Raw genomic sequence first — 21,519 nt, 5'->3', positions numbered from 1 at the left:
GAAAGCTACCAAAGACTCAGTTGGCATACAGACTGACTATACTGGAGGAGTGACTCCTCCACGTGAAGATGAAAAAATATTTGGCAATGCGGTGTGAAAGGATGTGCTACTTTTGTTGCCGGGGCTGAATAACATCTGTAAATTACTATTACTACAACACTTTGCATTTATATAGGCATTTCATCTGAGCAAAGAAAAGCTACACAAAGGAATTATTCTTATTTTACAGACGAGGAAATTGAGGCACAGATACATTTAGTGACTAGCACAAGGCCACAAAGTTTCTGAACCAAAGTCTACTGAAATCAGTGAAAGTTTTTCTACAGACACCGATAGACTTTGGATCATGAGTCACTGGCAGTATTATGAGTAGATGCTTGGATGCTTTTGGAAGAGGAGGTGGCCCAAATACAGGACAATCTTTCAAGAATCAAGGTAGCCCTCTAACCTAAACATGACCTAAAATATAAGGATTTGGTTTTGAACATCTAATGTATTTCAATTATCTCTTGACATCCCCTCCCAGTCCTCTAAATGGAACATAAAAATACAAACATGTAGCAACCAACGGCTCTCAAGACTGGAAACTAGAATCGGAACAACTAGAAACCTGTTACAGCTGATCCAGGTGGGAACATTTACAGCATTCAGTCGCTTACTTTACAATTCTCTGACTTTCTCTGTACTCTATTTCCCTTGCTAGACCAGCAGCAAGATGTCCATAACTCTAATTCATGACTGGGCTACACCTCACAATTCCTCACTATCTCCAAGGCCACTCTCCTCCAACATGTAAAAATGAATTGGTTTTTTAGGCCCCCACTGAGATTTGATGATTTATTAAAAGACACCTCTATTATCTGACTCTCCATATTATTCTTAGATTCCGTCCAATCTTGCACATATCAGTATGTCTTCTCCCTCTACAGTTAATGGAAGTTTTGTTATTAACTTGATAGGGAGCAAGACTAGGCTCTTTAATTTTATTGTACTCTATAATTACAATAATTTTTTTAAAAAAAATCAAATAAAGATTTCACTACATTTTCCCATTTTGGGGGGTGAGGAATAATAAAAACCTTCCATGTTAAAACATTTACCTCATTAGTACATAAATAAATAAATAAATTTTTATATATGTAGTTTAGATTAATAGAGTTTAGTAATTCACATTAGTATTGTATAGATTGCAACATTTTAAGAACTTTTTTTACTCTTACTCGACGTTGAAATACCTAGCACACATTTGGTACTGTATAAATAATTTTTTTTCCTGGCAAGATCACACTTCGGTTTAGGGGATTACTACAGTTTCCTAAAATTTTTCCCAGCTTCTTCTAGTCCATTCTATCAACTGCTATCATGGCAATTTCTGTCCAGCCATGAGAGATGCACTGAAGCTGCAGTTAAAGCAATAGATGAGTTGTTAAGAGTTAACGTAGATAAAAAGAAACATGGTTAGTGGCAGGTGGTTCAGATGATTAAATAACATTACCTGGGAGATAAAACCATAGATGGATCTGAATCACATATTCTCCTTTATTTGGACCATTCATGAAAGAATTATGTATTTTTGTTATGCAATTTATGCTTTTTGTAAAATTGAACTTAGCTCATAAGCCAGAGCTCCTAGACGAAAGCACTGATACAGATTTGCCTGTATTTATATCTGCAGACTGGGTAAAATATTGGCTCTGAAAATTTACATTATTCTTTATCTTTATTTAATTCATCGTGGGAATTGCACATGCCATACTGCTACCAGTGCTAATGCCATCCATCATACACTTAATAATTTATTTGAAAGGAACAATACCTGGAGAACTGCTTGGCACAAAAAGATGTTCCCATTGCTTGTTAATCTGCAGTTCACTGCATTCATACTCAGCAGATTTCACTTCAAGCACATCTGGCAATAAAACTTGTTCCACATTGCCAAGCAGAGGACTACTTTCATCATTTAAAACATCAAGGTTTTGATGACTGTCATGCATTAATTTTTGCTGTTAATCAAGAAAATCATTTCTATAGGCACACAAACTAACAGAATGATTTGATAGATATTATAAACATACACATTAGCATTAAAGAATTGCTAGATAAATATATCTAACTGGATACATAGTTAACCTCAGGAAAAGCAAATTTTCTGTTTTGTTTTCCTTGCCTACCTATATGATTTCTATAATGTGATCAATAATTTACCTTTCATTATAGAAAATCCATGAACTTTTGAGTGACATAACATAACTGAGTAACCTATTGTCCAGAATCTTTTTTCTTCTCTCCAGAAGAACAAAATAGTTTGCACAGAAAGTTAATAAAAAGCTGGTTCTCTGACTAAGAGAAAATGAGCCTCCATATTCTAAATAAACCTTAATAAAATGTAGACTTGAAAGCTTACATATGTCACTATTTTGTGACATTTTTTATATTTCAGAAGGAAACTGATTTAAACTAATATATGACCATTCTGAAAAACAAACAATAACATTTATTATTTAATTACAGTAGCATCTACTGTGCATTAGGGCCCTTACAAACATTTATGAAACACATTCTATGTTCTAAGTAATTCACAGTCAAAATTCAATACTTTTGTGTCTAAATTTATCTACAAGTGCCAGTTTGGGAAATCTATGTACAGATTATGAATTCTGTTTTATGTTGGTATCTTTTTACACGTATGTGTGTTAGACTGCACTTTGAATGTGGGACTGATGTACTTTCTCTGCTATCTTTGTATGACCATGCCAGACTGAAATTTCAAGAGGTGGTAAAACAAATCCGACAATGGAGGGTCTTTAAACATTGAAGGTACTTTATATACATGGAAAGCCGCTGGATTAAGTGGGCTACCACCCTGTCTAAATCAGTTATTCAAGTTTGAGCTTGGCATCAGGAGTGAAGGAAATAATTAAGCAATGGATCACAGGTGGGAGACTGTATACTTGACAAGATTAATAAGTGTGCTACAAAGGACGTTATAAAACTCTCTCACTTGCCATTTTGAAGAGAGAGGAAAAAAAGATCAGAAGCAAGCTGCAGAAATAACAGGGACTCCATGTTCCAAAAGAGAAGCCACGTGCAAGAGGGAAGGAGGAGAGGAAGGATCCTAAACTAGCAAACTCATTAAAAAACCCTGACCTGACCGCCAAAGAATTCTAAAAAGTAGTCAAGAAATTGAATCATAGAATCATAGAACACTAGAACTGGAAGGGACCTCGAGAGGTCATTAAGTCCAGCCCCCTGCCAACACGGTAGAACCAAGCGCCATCTAGACCCTCCCTGATAGATGTCTATCTAACCTGCTCTATCTCCAGAGAGAGAGATTCCACAACCTCCTTAGGCAATCTAATCCAGAGTTAAATTACCTTGACAATTAGGAATTTTTTCCAAATATCCAACCTAATCCTTCCTCGCTGCAGTTTAAACCCATTGCTTCTTGTCCTACCATCAGAGGCCAAGAAGAACTTGTAACACTCTTTTAGGTACTTGAAAATCGCTATCATGTCCCCTCTCAGTCTTCTCTTTTCTAAACAAAACAAGCCCAGTTCTTTCAGTCTTCCCTCATAGGTCATGTTCTCTAGACCTTTAATCATTCTTGTTGCTCTTCTCTGGATCTTCTCCAATTTCTCCGCATCTTTCTTGAAATGTGGTGCCCAGAACTTAACACAATACTCCAACTGAGGCCTAATCAGTGCAGAGTAGAGCAGAAGAATGACTTCTCATGTCTTGCTCATAACACTCCTGTTAATGCATCCCAGAATCATGTTTGCTTTTTTTGCATGATATCTCAATTTCTTGTACTATCTAAACTAAAGAGCAATTGCGTTAACACACAGGCTTTGCAAAGTTTCATATGTGCTTCAACTATCACACATCCATGGAGAGGTAAATATACCAGAGTACAGGGCCGGCCCGAGCCATTTTGGAGCCCCGGGTCTCAGGCACGCTGCGCTGCCCCCAAAGCGCACAGCCCTGCCTCCGGGCCCAAGGCACATGTGCAGGCCCACCCCCGGAATGTGTGGCCCCGCCTTTGGATGCACAGCGCATGCACGGGCCCGCCCCCAGGGCACATGGGTGGACGCATGGCACATGTGCTGCCCAGTCAGCCCGGCCACCGCCGATGGCGCGCAGCCCGGGGCTGCCCGGGGCAGGCTGTGCCTGACCCTGCAGGGCCCTGTGGCCACGGGGGGAATGGTGCTGCTGGTCGGTGCTGTGGGGATTAACACGGCGCCTGCTCTGGGCAGGCGTTGCAGCCCGCCGGGAGCCGGGCACCCCTTGCAGGTTGGCGCTGTGGTCAGCTGCCCAGCTAGCCCATCCCTTAGTCCAGCCCTGCCAGAGTACCTACAAGTTGGAGTTCTGTTTAAGCAACTAATGTCTTGGAGAAGTCAGCATTGGTCTTGGAGGCCTAATGCAGCTAGACCAATAGGTCCCATTTGCATGATGGCATAATAAAGTCTCTTTCCATAAGTGTGCCAAAAAGGCTAAAGAAAGACAGCACTGAAGTCCACTTAGACCCAAGGGTATTAAAAACACATGGGTCCAGCATTTTGGGACCCAAATACAGCAGCTTGATGAGTTTCCAACAGTGGAAGCTTCACCAGCACTGTGACAACATAAAGGTTGTGTCTAGACTACATGCCTCTGTCGTCAGAGGCACGTAGATTAGACACATAGGCAAAGGTAAATGAAGCCGCGATTTAAATGATCGCGGCTTCATTTACATTTACATGGCTGCCGCGCTGAGCTGACAAACAGCTGATCAGCTGTTTGTCCGCTCAGTGCGCTAGTCTGGACACTCCCCTGCCGACATCAAAGCCCTTTGTCGGCAGCCCCGTTATTCCTCGTGGGACGAGGTTTACCGGAGCTGCCGACAAAGGGCTTTGATGTCGGCAGGGGAGCGTCCAGACTAGCGCGCTTAGTGGACAAACAGCTGATCAGCTGTTTGTCAGCTCAGCGTGGCAGCCATGTAAATGTAAATGAAGCCACGATCATTTAAATCGCGGCTTCATTTACCTTTGCCAAAACAACAAATCTACATGGCTCCGTCGACGGAGCCATGTAGTTTAGACGTACCCAAAAAGTCCTTGCAGAAGAAGAAGTTACTCACCTTCGTGTAGGAACGATGGTTCTTTGAGATGTGTCCCCATGGGTGCTCCACTGCTGGTGTCAGGCTCATCCCGGCACCGCAGATCAGAGACTTGCCATAGCCGTGCTCGGCCGGACCACACATGCGCGATCGGCATCCAGTTGTCTGTAACGAGAAAAAGAGAACCAAGATTCTGGAGTGGGGAGGGTCGTGGAGTACCCACGGGACCACATCTTGAAGAACCATCGTTACTGCACAAAGATGAGTAACTTCTTCTTCTTCGAGTGGTCCCCGTGGGTCCTCCACTGCTGGTGACTTCAGAGCAGTACTCCAGTCCAGAAGGTGAGCTCCGGAATCAAGGTTTCTGGTAGAGTGGGAGTACTGCTGTAGCCACTGAGGAGTCTGAGGCAAATTGATGTATGATCACGTAATGTCCCATGAAGGTGACATCGGAGGACAATGTCACTGCTCGGCAAATATCATGGAATGGGACTCCTCTTATAAAGGCTGTAGACATAGCCACTGCTCTTGTCAAATGAGCTTTAGGTTGAGATGGAACTTTCTTATTGGAGATGGAGTAACAGGTAGTAAAACATGAAACTATTAGCTTCGCAATGCGCTGGGAGGATAATGCCTGGCCCTTGGAGTGGACAGCTAGCGATATTATAAGACAGTCTGTCTTGCGAAACTCCCGTGTCCTGTCAATGTAGAAAGCAAGGGCTCTGCGTACGTCCAGCGTATGGAGAATTGCTTCAAGTGAGGAAGTATACAGTTTGGGACAGAAGGAGGGAAGGACGATGGGCTCGTTGATGTGAAATTCTGTACAGATTCTGTAAATAAAATTCTGTTTATTAGGAATAAACGCTGGATGAGATCTCAACATTACTGAGTCCTTAGTGAATATCGTCTATTGTGGAAATGATATGAGGGCTGCCAGCTCGCTCACTCTGCGTGCCGATATTATGGCTAGTAGAAAAAGGAACTTGATTGTGAGTAAGTGTAGTGACGTCGTAGCCATTGGTTCAAACGGGGGACGTGTTAAGGTGTCCAGCACGACTTGAGATTCCACAAGGGCGGTGGGGGACTTCGTGGTGGGTTAAGATTTGTGAGCCCCTTCAAAAACCTTTTGGTGATGGGGTGGGAGAATAATGACCCATCTTCCATGGTGTGGTGGAACTCATTGATTGTTGCTAGATGTATCCACAAGGAGGCTATCAAGAGCCCTGCTCGTTGCCGATGTAGGATATAATCAAGTATATGCTATAAAGGTGAAGTGTGTGTGTTTATATCGTTGTTACACCATGCTTGAAATCTAGTCCACTTAGTTAAGTAAGTTGCTCGCATGGAGTCCTTCCTGCTGTGCATTAATACGTGTTTAGCTTGCTCGGAACAGAGGTTTTCGGATGCCCGGAACCAACTAGTATCCAAGTGGTCAGGTGTAGGATTTTGGGTCTCAGATGAAGCAAAGAGCCATTCTGTTGAGTGAGTAGGGGGGGAAGACAGTATGGTGTTCACGTGGACATTTGGTGAAGTATCAGGTACCAAGGTTGCTAAGCCCAAGTGGGGGCTATCAGAATCATCCGGGCTGCATCCATGTTGATTTTTTCTAGGACCCTGGGTACAAGGACAACCGGTGGAAAAGTGTAGAGTAAAGACATTCTCCAATGAAGGAGAAGGGCATCTCCCAAGGAGTGGCGGCTGATTCCCACTCTGGAGCAATTATTTGGGCACTTCGCATTGATATGAGTAGCGAATAGGTCTATCAAAGGAAACCCCCCCAACAACAGAAAATATGGTGAAGAATGTCAGTCCAGATTTCCCAGTCGTGGTCATGAGGGAAAAATCTGCTGAGAGACTCCACAATGGCATTGTTGGCACCAGGTAAGTACCACACTATGAGGACAATGTTGTTGTGGATACACCAGTTCCACAAGCAAACCGCCTCCACACAGAGGGATCGAAACCGAGCCCACCCTTGCCTGTTGACATAATACATTGTTGCAATGTTATCCATGAGCACCCTGGTTGTTGTAGCCATTATGTGGGACTTGAAATGTCTGCAGGCGTGAAGCACTGCTCTGAGCTTGAGTGTGGTGATGTGGAGCAACATTTCTGCTTCAGACCAGTGGTCCTGAACTGTTAACTCGCCCATGTGGGCACCCCAACCAGTGAGGGAGGTGTCCATGGTTATCTGTTTCGATGGTTGAGGACGGTGGAAAGGGATACCGCCATGAGATTTTTTGGCTCGGTCCACCACAGAAGGGACTTTCGAACATGTTGTGATAGAGCTACCAGCTTGTGAACGGTGTGCTTCGCAGGAATGTAAACAGAAGCCAGCCAATGTTGGAGACAGCAGAAATGTAATCTTGCGTGTTGAACCAAGACAGTGGTAGCTGCCATGTGACCCATTAATTGTAGGCAAATACGTACGGGAAGTGTTGACTAATGCATCAAGGTGTTTATTAGGTCCTGGATTGTGTGAAATCGTTCGACGGGTAAGTATGCGCGTGCTGAGATCGAATCGCGCGTCTATGAAATTCAAAATTTGAGCTGGTTCTAGTAATGATTTTTGTAGTTTATAATGAGTCTGAGGGACTCAAATGTCTGGTGCGTTATCACCACCATTTAGCATGTGCCTCCTCAGAGGTCGCCTCTGTAGAGAGAATCGTCTAGATAGGGAAAAATTGTAACACCTGTTCTGCAAAGGTGGGCTGCAACTACTGCTAGGGTTTTGGAAAACACCCTGGGAGCAGATGCAAGGCTGAAAGGAAGCACCTTGTACTGGAAGTGCTCATCTCCTACTGCAAATCGAAAAAATCGTCTGTGTACACATGTATTGCAATGTGTAAATAAGCATCCTGTAAATTGAGGACTGCGAACGAATCTCCGTTGTTCAGCGATGGTATAATAGTGGATAGGGTCACCATCTTGAAATGTTGTTTCCGAAAGTATTGATTTAGCTTTCGTAGATCCAGAATGGGTCTCCATCCCCCAGTCTTTTTGGCAGTGAGGAAAGAATGAGAATAAAACCCTTTTCCTCAGAACTTGTTGGGTACTCTCTCTATTGCTCCAATGTTGAGCAGACAATGGACCTCTTGCTTCAATAGGTCCTCGTCAGAGGGGTCCCTGAAGAGGGACAGGGTGGTGGGGTATTTGAGGGAATGGAGATGAATGGAATGGTGAGACCGGATGCTACGATTTCTAAGACACATCTGTCCGAGGTGATGCTGGCCCACTGATGGTAATATGGTCTTAGTTGATGGTGAAAGAGGAGGGGCGCGTTGCACTCTGTGCTGACAATGAGAGATTTGTGCGCATCCTTGACGAAGCAGTCAAATTTGCTGCTTCGCAGAAGGCTGGTTGGTGCAGTGAGTGGAGCAGGGTTGCTTCCGTTGTGGTTGTTGTCTGAAGCGTGGGTGTTCAAGAGTGCGGTGTTGTTGTCTGTGGTATGTATAATCGTACCTTCATTGGTAGGTATAATACCATTTACTCCTGTAGGGGGGCATATACACCCCCAGCATGCAATGAGTGGTACGAGAGTCCTTTCCTGAATGAAGGACTTTGTCTGTCTTGATGGCGAAAAGTTTCTGTTTGTTGAACGGAAGGTCTTCAACTTTACTTTGGAGCTCTTTAGGAACTCCCACTGACAAGAGTCATGAACATCTCCTCAGGGCAATCCCTGTAGCAGTGGCATGCGCAGCCGTATCTGCTACATCCAAGGCGATCTGGAGTGCAGCTCTGCATGAAGCATATCCCTCCTGTACCACTGATTTCAACAGTGGTCTTTTCGCCTCTGGAAGGTGTTGCATGAGTTCCACCAACTTCGAATTTATGGTTGGAAAGAAGGGTGGAATAATTTGCAATACTCAGCAACAACGTGGATGACAAGTAGACTTTTCTCCTGAAGATGTCTAATTTTTTGTTATCTTTGTCAGGGAGGTTGTTCTTACATTGCGGTGCTTTGGGCCGCGTCAACCACCAGCGAATTAGGTTGGGGGTGATTAAACAGTGAATTAGCTTGCAGGTGTTCCAGTCCTTTTGAGGGAACAAAGTACTTTTTATCCGCCTTTTTACTCGTTGGTGGGGTGGATGTTGGAGTTTGCCAGATTTCCTCTGCAGGCTCCATGATCGCCTCATCGATGGGAAACGCAATCCTACCCCTATGCTGAGGTATACATTTTTCAGTAGACAATGTTTTGTTTGAATCTGTCCTAACTGCACCTCTTGATTCCCTGCAACATATTTAAAGAGATCATGAAATTGTTTCAGGTCGTCTGGTGGAGAGATATCGCCCAGAATTACCGCCTCATCTGGTGAAGACGATGAGTGGTCCGTCGGCAATGTATCTGGCTAAGGATCTTCCAGTTCGGACAATTGCCCTTCTTCGGGTTCCGATTGCTCTGGTTGGATTGTTGGACTTTTTGGAAGTGGTGGAGGTGAGTATCGTTGCGGTTTGGGAGGTAAAGATCAGACACTGGGTGATCGACAACAGCAAGAAGACCTCCTGTAGGAATGTGACACACGGCAATGTATCCAACTGAGGATCTTCCGGTTCGGACAATTGCCCTTCTTCGGGTTCCGATTGCTCTGGTTGGATCGTTGGACTTTTTGGAAGTGGTGGAGGTGAGTGTCATTGCGGTTTGGGAGGTAAAGATCAGACACTGGGTGATCAACAACAGCAAGAAGACCTCCTGTAGGAATGTGACACACGTTCATGATAAGGCAGATAGTAATAGGATTTATGGTAGTGCCCATACTAATGTTCTGAGTGCATAGGTGACGAGCGCCGGGAGGATAATACTGTCACTCTATGTTGTATATAATAGTCACGCCGCGGTGTTCGTATTGGCAATCGTGGGTGATGTGGTGTACACCTCGATGAGGGGGAGGGCAACATAGATAGTCTTTTTCCACTGTAGCTAGCTGGTGACCCTGTAGCGAGGTCAATGGTATGGAGATGGTGGGCTGTGCCAAGGGGAACACACGTGATCTCTATGCTCTCATCTGATGGGTGTTGGAGACTGGCATGGTAGTGGGGAGGGAGACAGTTCCGGGGAGAAAGCCGGGGAAGGAGACAGAGCTGCATGTTTGCGGTGGCCTTTCTCGGTGCCAAGGTGGTATTGTCTCTCATTCGTGCCGGGGAGTGCAGTGCTGATTCCAATTCCACAGGTGCCGGCGAAGCCCTGGGTGCCTATGTAGTAGGTGGTGCCTGTGTTAGCATCATTATTGGTGCCGAGAGCGTCGATGCAGGCAGGGATGTTGTCGAGACCGGTGCTGAGAATGTCGGTGCCACTGGCACGGTTGTTTTTAGCGGCTTTTCTGATGCCGACGGTGCCAACTCTGATCATGCCTTCGGTGCCGGGAGTGACAGTTTTCTGGGATTAACGCCCAGCATCTGCCGAGACCCAGAGCTGACTGTCCCAGACGTGCCAGGTCTATCCCCCAAGCTCACTCTACTGATTGGAGCAGCTGGTAGGGACCGAATTGGGGACATACTTATTTTCTTTGAAACGGCGTTCCTGGGAGAAGACGCCCTGCGTTTTTGTGCGGTAACAGAAGCAGGGACGCCCGAAGGTTGAAGCGCCCTGTCAAACATAATCATTTTAAGGTGCATTTCTCGATCTCTTCGAGCTCTGGCAGTCAGTTTACAACAGTGGGTGCATTTTTGTGGCATATGTGCCTCACCCAAGCACCTAATACATGCCGCATGTCCATCTGAAGCCGGCATGGCTTCGCGGCAAACGCTACACTTTTTAAAACCTTTCTAGCAGAGGTGGTTAAACCTTCGCTCGTCTTCTTTCTATTATTTATTTTTGTTTTGTTTTGTTTCTGAGGCAGTTAGGCTGCAACAGCTAAGCTACTTAACTGTTTTTTTGTTTGTTTGTTTTTAAACTAGAACACGAAGTATAATGAGAACAGACTAAAATAATAACTACTATTAACTTACTGACTATTTACAGATACTTTTGAGGAACACTGTGAGAAGAGGGAGCTCCGTTCACGACCGAGGGTGGTTGAGAGGAACTGGACAGGGGCTGGACCGCGCATGACAGACTAAAGGCCAAACAACACGAGACGCTGATCGCGCACGCGCAGTCCAGCCGAGCATGGCTATGGCAAGTCTCCGATCTGCGGCACCTGGACAAGTCTGACACCAGCAGTGGAGCACCCATGGGGGCCACTCAAAGAAGAACTGGGGCCACTGTCTATTTCAAACTACACACACCCAATAGATATTGACCTCTAGTTGTAGAAAAAAGTAAACTATTGATAGATTAGTCTTACTATTATTTTGTTCTGCTTTACTAATAGTTTGCTATGATGCAACTTTAAAAATCCATATTATTTATAATCATATGATTCATAATTGTTTATATAATCCAAATGTTATTATTTATTAATAGTAATAGTGCCAGTGATGTGCACTACACTTTATACAAAAAGTAAAGTTCCTGCCTTGGTAAGTTTATAACCAAGTGTTGAAGAATAAGACATGATCAACATTTTAGTAGAATTAATGAAACAAAACAAGAGGGGACACAGTTCTTGGAAGGGCACTTTGATTGTGTTTTATTTCTTGGACATAAATTACAGATAGCAAATATTTGAGTTAGGAAGTAAACTTTTTTCTTTTATATAAATAACCTTTTTTGTGCTTGTGAAAAAGACTGGCAACAGGAACACCTCAGCATGATCAATGATTAATAGTTAGCTAACTGAAGTAAGTTTTGAGGAGATTCATAGGAGTGGAAGTTTTTTAGGGAAACATGAAAGAACACACAGAAGTTACCCGTGGAAAGCAAAATCGGACAAAGTACCGTATTTTAGCGAATATAACCCACAGGTTATATTTGTTTTCACAAGCCTCGCATATCCCTCCCCCCCCCCCGGGCTATACTCATGTGCAGGGTATACAGGGTTTTTTTTACTGAAAGGAAGACAATACTGACTCTTCCTTAAGGAAAACAGCATATTTTAATTTAATAATAGAGACAATTATGTTAAAATTCATTAAAATACATTAAAATTCATTACTTTAAAAAGTTTGAAAAGTTTAAAAAGTATAAAGCTTTAAAGCTTAAAAGTCTAAAATACAAGTTTAAACCAATGAAGGAACAAATGTATGGAAAAGCGGTGTTGTTCAAAGGGATTATATACCCCATACTTCTTGGCATTATCAGCTGCGTCTCATAAACAGTTGATTGCAGGTATTCTGCATTACCATCATCAGCTGCGGCTCATTAACAGGTGATTACAGGTGCTTTGTACTACTTTTACCTACAGAGTCTCTCATGGGGGCTATACTTGTGCGCGGGGTATACAGGTTTTTTTTACTCAAATAGCAAAAACCACGGGATATATTCAGGTGCAGGGTATATTCGGGTGCAGTATATATACGCTAAAATACGGTAGTACAGTGATGGGTGCTTTTCAATAGTTGATAGATCTTTGAAGGAGAGTGACATTAGTTAAATTAAGAATACAGCAGAAGAAGTGGCTAACCATGAGATATTCTTTAAGGAATTCATTTCACTTTCATGAAGAATACTATACCTGGTCTATATTTTTGTCCAAATCTTTTAATTTGGAGTCTTCTTCACCAGTCATGATAAAAAATCTATAGCCTTCCTCTGATAAGATTTCTATCTAAGGATGAAAAATAAACAAACAAATCAGAAGCAAAAACATGAGTCTTCCATAATCATTATTATTGCGTAAATATGTAAAAATTTTGTATGGAGCCAGAAAAAAATATTTCAAATTTAGGAGCCTAGAATTGTTTTGACTTTCAGTAACTTTTATTGGAGATGGACACAAGAAAAAGTTACTCAACATGGGCAGTAATAATGTGTATTCCTATGGGTGTGTTTGCCCAGCACCCTTCGCTCGAAATAAGCTACACAATTTGTGTTACACAAATTGCGTAGCTTATTATGAGTGTATTTCAAAATAGCTTATTTTGTAATTTGGCGCTGTCTAAACAGTGGCAAATTTAGAAATAACTCACTATTCCGAAATGCCATTTAACCCTCTTGGAATGAGGGTTATTGGAGTGTCGGAATAAGCCACCCGTTACTTTGAAATCTATTTTGAAATAATGGGCTGCTTCAATAGACACGGAATAGCTATTTTGGGATATCAAAATAGCTTTGCAGTGTAGACATACCCTAAGTGTGCTCCACTTAAGGTATATCTATGTCTCTGCTTTACTGATTGAAGAACTTTTATAGCAGCATCCCACACACATACTTTAGACTCTGCCACAGGCAAACCCTCCTCACGCCTGGACTACACTGGGGCTATGTCTACACTGCTCCCTCTTGAGCAAAAAATATGCAAATGAGGCAAAGCATGGAATATCGCCATGCCTCATTTGCATAATTAATGAGGTTCCATTTTTGCGCAAGAAGCTTTTGAGCAAAAAGGAGCTGTCTATGTGGCTCCACTGTGTGCAAAACCCCCACTCTTGCACAAGAGCCGTTCTTTCTGAAAAAAAGAGGAAGAATGGCTCTTGCACCAGAGGGGGGGTTTGCACAAAAAGGAGCCGTGTAGACAGCTCCATTTTGCGCAAAAGCCTCTTGCACAAAAACGGAGCCTCATTAATAATGCAAATGAGGCACGACGATATTCCACTCTTTGCCTCATTTGCATATTTTTTACACAAGAGGAGGCAGTCTGGACATAGCCTAAGAATTTAGATCAAACGTAACTGCATTGGGTCAATTTTCTAAACAATGAGTCCACACCACCAAGCCCGTTCTGTCAACTCTAAGGGCTATTTTGGTTTGAACAAAGACTTGAACTGGTTAACATATTATAACACCAGCTTTCTTTATTCAATACACTATTGACATCAAAAGCTAAGTTTTGGACACTTCCAGCCCACCCAATTAGCCTCATTAGCACCAGAACTCTAACTGACAGGTAATGTTTTGCCTCTCCCTTCTTATTCTGAGGGTCCACCTTCTTTTTCTCCACACAAGATCTGAAGAAGCTCATGATACTAATTGTAAAAAAGTTAATGATCTGCTAATGGACAGCGAAAGCCTGTCTTTAGCCATGGAGTTGAGAAGGCACAGAGGAGGGCTCCCCACTGAAGTATTAGTTAGTCTCAGTGGTCAAGCATGATGGAAGGCTGCACATGCATAGGCTGAAGAAACACTGGTATCAAAGTTCTCTGATCAGTATCACAGGGATACAAACACACCTACAGTGGTGCATCCATAGAGATACTGTTCAAGAAGAACTAATGTTACTAGTTCAATGGACACAAATCAGATATCCATAAAGTGAGCATACAGAAACCGGTTGGTGAACACTTTAACTTACTTGGACACACATTAAGGGCTCTCCAAGTTGCTGTTTTGTTACAGACCAACTCCACAAGCCAAATACACAGAGAAGGATTGGAACTACAATTCATTCACAAGTTTAATTCTCATGCTAATGGTTTAAGTCGAGATACTGGATGGCTGGGACATTATCAACAAACCAAACAATGGAAGTGCCAATGGTTTTGTATGTCTGTTTAGAATCTGATTTTAATTTTCTTCCTCTCTAATTGCTAACAAATGGTTCTTATCTGCCTCTTTTAACTATCTAATCTTTAGGTGCTAACAGACTATCTGTTGTTTTCCAGTTTTTCCAGTTACATAAATACTCGACTTTCTCTTTGATACTTATCTATCCTCTGCTTCTTTCTGTCCCCCCCTCCTATTTTTTTCCTTCCCCTCTCCCCCTCTTTCTTCCCTCATTTATTTTGGTTCTAGATATCCATCATTCCGGTCATCTGAAGAAGTGGGCTGTGCCCACGAAAGCTCATGATACCATCTACATCTTTTGTTAGTCTTTAAAGTGCTACCAGACTATTTGTTATTTTTTTAAGTTTTACCACCTACAATGTTATTTTTGAACATTATACTGATTTAAATTACTTATTGCCACATAAGTAATGGCTGCAGAAAGGAAGTGGCAATTTTCCCATTATTTTTAAATGAAATGTTTGAAAATTAAAAGAAAATAGTTACATTTTTACTTCAAAATTGTTTTAAAAAATGAAAATATAATCACGTTTGACAAAATTCCAAAATTATAATGGAAATCAAACAAATTACCTTTATAGTAATGTCTTCTCCCACAGATAAAGGTTGCAATATTTGGCCCTCATAATTTTACTGTCTTTGACAGAAATTGTTTAATTTAACAAAGTTTAAAATTTACAACCTATGTATTAGAGAGTCATAGATTTTAAGGTCACAAGGGACCATCATAATCTTGTAGTCCAGGAGTTCTGAAATTTTATTGCAACATGACTTCCTTCTGACAATGAAAATTACTACACAATCCTAAAATGGGGAACCAAAGAATAAACCCACCTGAATCTCACTGCCCCAGTCAGGGGGACCAATACCAAAGCCCAAGTTCTTCAATCCCATGCAAAGGTCCTGTAATCTGAACCCTCTGGCTTTGGCCCAGGCAGTGGGGCTCTGGCTTTGGCCCAGGCAGTGGGGCTCTGGCTTTGGCTTCAACCAGGGATCCCAAAAATGTAAGGCAGTCCTGTCTCTGCCACTGATCCAGGGGGGAAAATTTGTATTTTGGAAAAACAACTAAAATGTACATCATTTAAATCATTGCTCTGGGGTGGAGCTGGGAATGAGGGGTTCAGTATGCAGGCTGCCCGAGGGAGAGAGGGCTACCACAGTCCTCTCTCACCACAATAGCTTGGGACCAGCTAACAAGCACCTGTCCATGGCCACTGAAGCTCCAGTGGGCACAGCCAGTTTATCTGCCCTCTGTGCTCTCCAGTCAAAGTGAGGAATGCAGCAAACTGTACACTTTCCCCTTGCTCCCTGACAAATGGGAAAAGGCAGCAATATTCCCAGGCAAACTGGGATGGGAAGCTTCGGCCCCCACCTATCCTCCCTACAAGGCCCTGGTGGGGGAGGAGGGGAGGGTTGGTGCCTCCAGAATGGATCAGTTCCAAATGGGGGGGGGGGGGGAGGAGGAGCATGCCCAGCCAGTTCTTTTCACCTGCCTGGTGATTGTTTCTTTTCTGTATGATTTTATGAGAAGTAGTCCCATTCCAGGCACATCCCATTTTCCTGGCACAACCAAACCCTTACCTTGCTTTAAGTTAGGACAAGAGGAAGCAGCATACAGAATTTGGTGGTCTTAGCTCTTACCATTTAGGGAGAGTTCTTGAACAAACAGACAGAGGGGACACGGACAATACATAAACTCTCAAATATATAATAGATTCAACAACAAACAGCATTATATTACCTCACAAATTAGTAACAAAATGTGAAATGCAAAAAGATACTATTGGAAACATAATCATCCATTTTTTTGCACTGAAATGAATATAATGTGTATTGCTAACTTATTTACTTTTATTTACTACTAGCTGACTTACCCGGCATGGCCCAGGTCCTTCAGGGCAGAAGGCTGGCAATGGAGGAGGGGGATTTACAGGAGTTAGGTCAGGGCTTTGGGGATGGGGGGGGCAGTACAGGAGGCTGGGAATGGGAAGGGGCAAGAGTGAAGGTTGGAGAGATGAGGAGGGGCCCATCCAGCATGGCTTTTTCCTCTCCCTCTCCCCAGCCCCCACTGGCTGCTAGGAACATTTTCTGTTTCCCCCAGCCACCTCTGGCAGCCAGAAGCTTCCCCCCGTCCCTCACCCTCCAGCACTGCCAGGAAGGGAGAAAAGAGTTTGAGCAGGGGGGCTACTTACCGGTGTGCTGGCAGGCAAGATAGCAGAGCACAGCCCTGCTGGCCACTCCCTTGCTGATAGGGCCACCCACAGCGAACAATCTGCAGTATAGCTCACCCCTGTGGACTCACTGCCCCCAGTTACCACTTACAGTATCGCATCCCTCTGAACAGCAGCCCCTCTCTTTGCAAGTTATTGAAAACAGTCCTTTTCCCAGAGATTCCAGTTGTCCTGGCACAACCAAACTCTGACCTTGCTTTAAGTTAGGAGAAGAGGAAGTGGCATATAAAATTTGGTGGTCCTAGCTCTTACCATTTAGGAGGAATTCTTGAGCAAATGGACATACAAACGGACACATACAGACATACTGTAAAACATACAGTATTTGTAAAATGTATTACCTCAGTCCTCGCATCAAGGTTTTTCTGGTATATTTTAGTATCAGAGAGGCTTTTGTCTGCGGACTTTTCTTCTTGTACAACCTAAAACAAGATATATAGTACAGGTTGGACCTCCCTGGTCCAGCACTGTTAGGATTTGACCCATCCCAGCTGAGAGATTTTGCCAGATTAGGGGAGGTTATTTCTGGCCCTCCCTGCCACCAGCCCCCTCCAGTTCTGACCCTACAACAGCCTTCCAGCCAATTCTCTCCTCTCACTGGTCCCCACTGCCCTGTCAGCCCTCACTTTCCTGCTAGGCATCCCCACCACTCCATACACCGAGCTCCTGCTGCCACGCTGGGCAGCACTACTGCCACCACTCGCCGGGCTCCTGCTGCTGTGCCTGGCTCTTGCTGCCTCTGCTCGCTGGGCTCCTGCTGCTGTGCCTGGCTCTGGTTGCCTCTGCTCGCTGGACTCCTGCTGCCGCACCAGGCAGCTCCACTGTCTCTACACACTGGGCTCTTGCTGCCACTTTGGGCAGCCCCACTGTCTCTGCACACTGGGCTCTCGCTGCAGACCCCAGCTCCTGCTATCGTGCTGGACAGCCCCACTGCCTCTGCGTTCCAAGTTCCCACTGCCATACTGGGCAGTCCCATGCTTAGGGCTGTCAATGCCCTGCCAGCCTGCTGTGCTCCCAGGCACTAGCTCTCCACCATGACTCTCTGGTCCTGGAACATCCATGGTGTTGCTGGATCACAGATACTGCCAGACCAGGAAGTCCCAGTTAAGAGAGTTTCAATCCGTATTATATGTATTTTCTACAGAAACAATCAACACAAATATTGTTCTGAAAAGCACACAGAAAGTCAAGAACTTAAATCTTTTACAGCTTTTACAGAACTTCTACAGCGTTTACAGATCTTTCGATTAAATTTCTGAAGTGCTCCAAACAGTGTGGGATAGAAGAAAAATTTTCTAAATTGACTGAACTTTCCGCCTTTCACTTTCACACACACAAACAAAATGTAGATTGCTCCATGTTTCACTTAAACAATAAATTACAAGTTCAGGAAAAATAAATTACCTTGTATGTTTTCAGTTTCTCTCTCACCCTACCTCGTAATGCTTCAGTTAAACTCCTTTGTTTTTCTATATCAGCAATATCTAGTATAAAGACAGTCGAGCAAAAAAATTTTAATACACCTTCTTGTGATACTGCTATTTTTAAAATATATTCTTCTGAAGTGCATTAATTTACTATTAATTATTTCTAGTGAATAGAATGGTATCCTTATTAAAGATATTCATTCATCATGTAGTGTTATAGATATAAACAGAATCATCAAAATATAACTAGAATCTAGTAGCATGTATAATTTGTAGGATTTTTTTTTTTTTAATCCTGGGTGTTTGAAAAACACAGATGTCTAGGATCAAATTTTCAAACTGGCTTCTAAAGTTTTACAGAAAAAATGTCAGAAAGCGACCTCCTCATTATTAGCTTCCATATTCATGTCTGCACATGCTGGTTTGAGGCATAATTACAGGAACAAAAGCAAAATATGTGGTCTCTTGAGCCCAACTTGAAGTCTGTTTAATCGTTTTATACTGAATGTACAAACACACATCATTCATTCAAACTACCCTTATCTGAAACAGTATCTTACTTCTCAACCCCCCCCCCCCCACTGCCCATTCAAAAAAGAAGGTTCAAATAATTTAATCTCCTGGCTCCGATGTCAAAAGAGGAAGTTACTCACCTCATGCAGTAATGACAGTTCTTCAAGATGTGTATGCCCATGGGTGCTCCACTGTTGGTGTTGGGCTCATCCCAGCACCGCAGATTGGAGTTTTGAACAGCAGTAGTCAGCTGGGCCATACATGTCAGTCAGCATCTCATGATGTTCGCACCCTTTCTCTTGTGCATGCAATCCGGCTCCCACCACCTCCTCTCATCCACCTGAGTATCTGAAACAAAGACAATTACAAACAGAGACTCCAAAGCGGGGAGGAGGGCGGATAGTGGAGCACCCACAGGGACACACATCTCAAAGAACTGTTGTTACTGCACAAAGTGAGTAACTTCCTCTTCTTCTTCGAGTGATGTCCTCCGTGAGTGCTCCACTGTTGGTAACTTTGTAGCAGTGTTCGAGAGCACCTGAACAACAGGTCTCGAAGTCATGATTTAATGGCTGTGGAAAGCACTGCTGAGGCCACCGAGGAGTCAGTGGCTAAATGGTGTACTATAGACTAGCGTTTCATAAAGGTGTCATTAGAAGACCATGTGGCTGTACAACAGATGTCCTGAAGAGGAACTCCTCATAGGAATGCCGTCGATGTCACTATGGCTCTGGTAGAATGAGCCTTGAGTGTTGTCGGAAGTGGATTGTTCTGGATGGCATAGCAGTTGTTGATACAGGAAACTATGAAGTGAAAAATGCATTGAGAGGAAAGTGGTTCTCCTTTGGAATGGTCTGCTAGAGACACTAGTAAACATTGGGACTTATGGAAATCCCGAGTCCTCTCGATGTAAAAGGCTAGTGCTCTATGTACATCCAGGGAATGCAATGATGCTTCTTGAGAGGAGGTATGAGGCTTGGGAAAGAAAGATGGGAGAACGATCAGTTCATTGATATGAAATCCAGAACACACCTTTGGGATGAAGGCTGGGTGAGGACTTAAGATGACACTACTTGTTAAAGACTGTGAATGGTGGTATTGCCATCAGGGCTGCCAGCCCACTGACCCTACAGGCAGAAGTAATGACCAATAGAAACAACACCTTCATTGTGATCATTGGAAGCGGTGCTGTCAGTAGTGGCTCAAAGGCTGGTTGAATGAGGCTGTCCAGAACTATATCTAGGTTCCATGGAGGTGGTAAAGGCCTGTGAGGAAGATTGAGGTTTGTCAACCCCTTGAGGAAACTCTTGGTAGTTGGGTGTGCGAACACAGAGGTGCAATCTACAAAGAGTCGGAAGGCAGTAATCACCGCCAGATGTACTTTAAGGGAGGTGACAGCTAACCCAGAGTGCTTTAAGGATAGGATATATTCAAGGATTTTATGTAGGGGCACTGTCTGTGGGTCAGCTGCTTGTTCATGCACTAGGTGACGAACCTTCGCCACTTATGAAGGTAGGTTGACCATGTGGCCTCCCTCCTACTATGCATCAAGACTTGTTTGAATTGTGAAGAGCACAAGTTCTCAGAGTCAGAGAACTAGTGAAGAACCATACTGTCAAGTGGAGCACGTGAGGCCATGGGTGAAGAAGGGTCCCGTGGTTCTGGGTCAGTAGGTCGGGAAGTTTGGGGAGGGATATGGTGGCAGAAGAGACATCTGATAAAGACAGGGAAATCATAGTTGGCGAGCCCATGAGGGCATTATAAGAATCACTTTGGCTCTGTCCCTGTTGATCTTTTCTAGGACCCTGGGAATGAGCATGATGGGCAGAAATGCATACAGAAGTGGACCTATCCAGTTGAGGAAGAAAGCATCGCCTAGAGAATCTGCCAATTCTGGCCCTAGAACAGTATCATTGGCATTTCACATTTTTTTAAGAGGCAAAGAGGTCTATTTGAGGGAAACCCCATAGGAAGAAGATATCTAGGAGAACATCTTGTCAGAGTTCCCATTCGTGATCCTGCACAAAGTGCCTGCTTAGGGCATCTGCAGAAGTATTGCTGATTCCTGGTAAGTATGATGAGATCAGGGTGATCTTGTTGCAAACACACTAATTCCAGAGGTGGACTGAGGAAGGAAGCAAGATTGGGTTCCTCATTGGCGATTGATATAATATATCGTAGCGATGTTGTCAGTAAGTATTCTGACTGTGGTGCCGGAGATATGCGCTCTGAAATGTTTGAAGACATTGAAAACAGCCCTGAGTTTCAACATGTTGATATGGAGAGTTGTTTCCCATGGTGCCAATTGGCCCTGAGTGGAAAGGTCGTTCATATGGGCACCCCACCTGATAAGAGAGGTATCCGTGGTGATATGAATGGACAGTTAAGGTCGATGGAATGGGATTTCTGCAAGGAGGTTGTATGGTTCAGTCCACTATTTGAGGGAAGTTATTACAGTGGATGTTGGAGTGACTTGCTTGTGGATGTGGTATCTTGTGGGAACATACACCAATGCTAACTAGTGCTGCAGGCACCAAAAGTGCAATTGTACATGGTGGACCATATATATTATGGCCGCCATATGACCCATGAGCTGCAAACACATGAGGACTGGAACTGTAGGGCTCATAGTAAGTATGAAAACTAGGTCCTGTACAGCTTGGATCCTTTGCGCAGGTAAGTAAGCTTGTGCTGTGGTGGAATCGAGATGA

The 21,519-nt window shown here is 43.6% G+C and overlaps 1 protein-coding gene across 4 annotated transcripts in view; it reads right to left on the bottom strand.

The window, feature by feature from the left end:
• CC2D2B (coiled-coil and C2 domain containing 2B) overlaps positions 1-21,519 on the bottom strand; it is a 148,018-nt gene that overhangs the window by 113,469 nt on the left and 13,030 nt on the right. For 2 of the 4 annotated variants that reach the window (XR_012905635.1, XM_075935191.1), the window contains 4 exons: positions 18,305-18,352; positions 17,210-17,290; positions 12,650-12,742; positions 1,817-2,003 (listed from right to left, as the gene is read on the bottom strand). Coding sequence is in view for 3 of the 4 variants with exons in the window: in XM_075935191.1 (XP_075791306.1) it covers positions 1,817-2,003; positions 12,650-12,703 (241 nt within the window). In the remaining variant the exon portion in view is untranslated. Of the gene's footprint in view, positions 1-1,816; positions 2,004-12,649; positions 12,743-17,209; positions 17,291-18,272; positions 18,353-18,948; positions 19,153-21,519 lie in introns of those variants that run through there. The other 2 variants (XM_075935190.1, XM_075935192.1) reach the window with 2 other exon arrangements.

The sequence above is a fragment of the Pelodiscus sinensis genome, chromosome 8 (genome assembly GCF_049634645.1).
Source record: "Pelodiscus sinensis isolate JC-2024 chromosome 8, ASM4963464v1, whole genome shotgun sequence".
Classification (NCBI taxonomy): domain Eukaryota; kingdom Metazoa; phylum Chordata; order Testudines; family Trionychidae; genus Pelodiscus; species Pelodiscus sinensis.
Note: the sequence above shows the minus strand (reverse complement) of the source record. Positions and strands in the feature narration are given on the sequence as shown.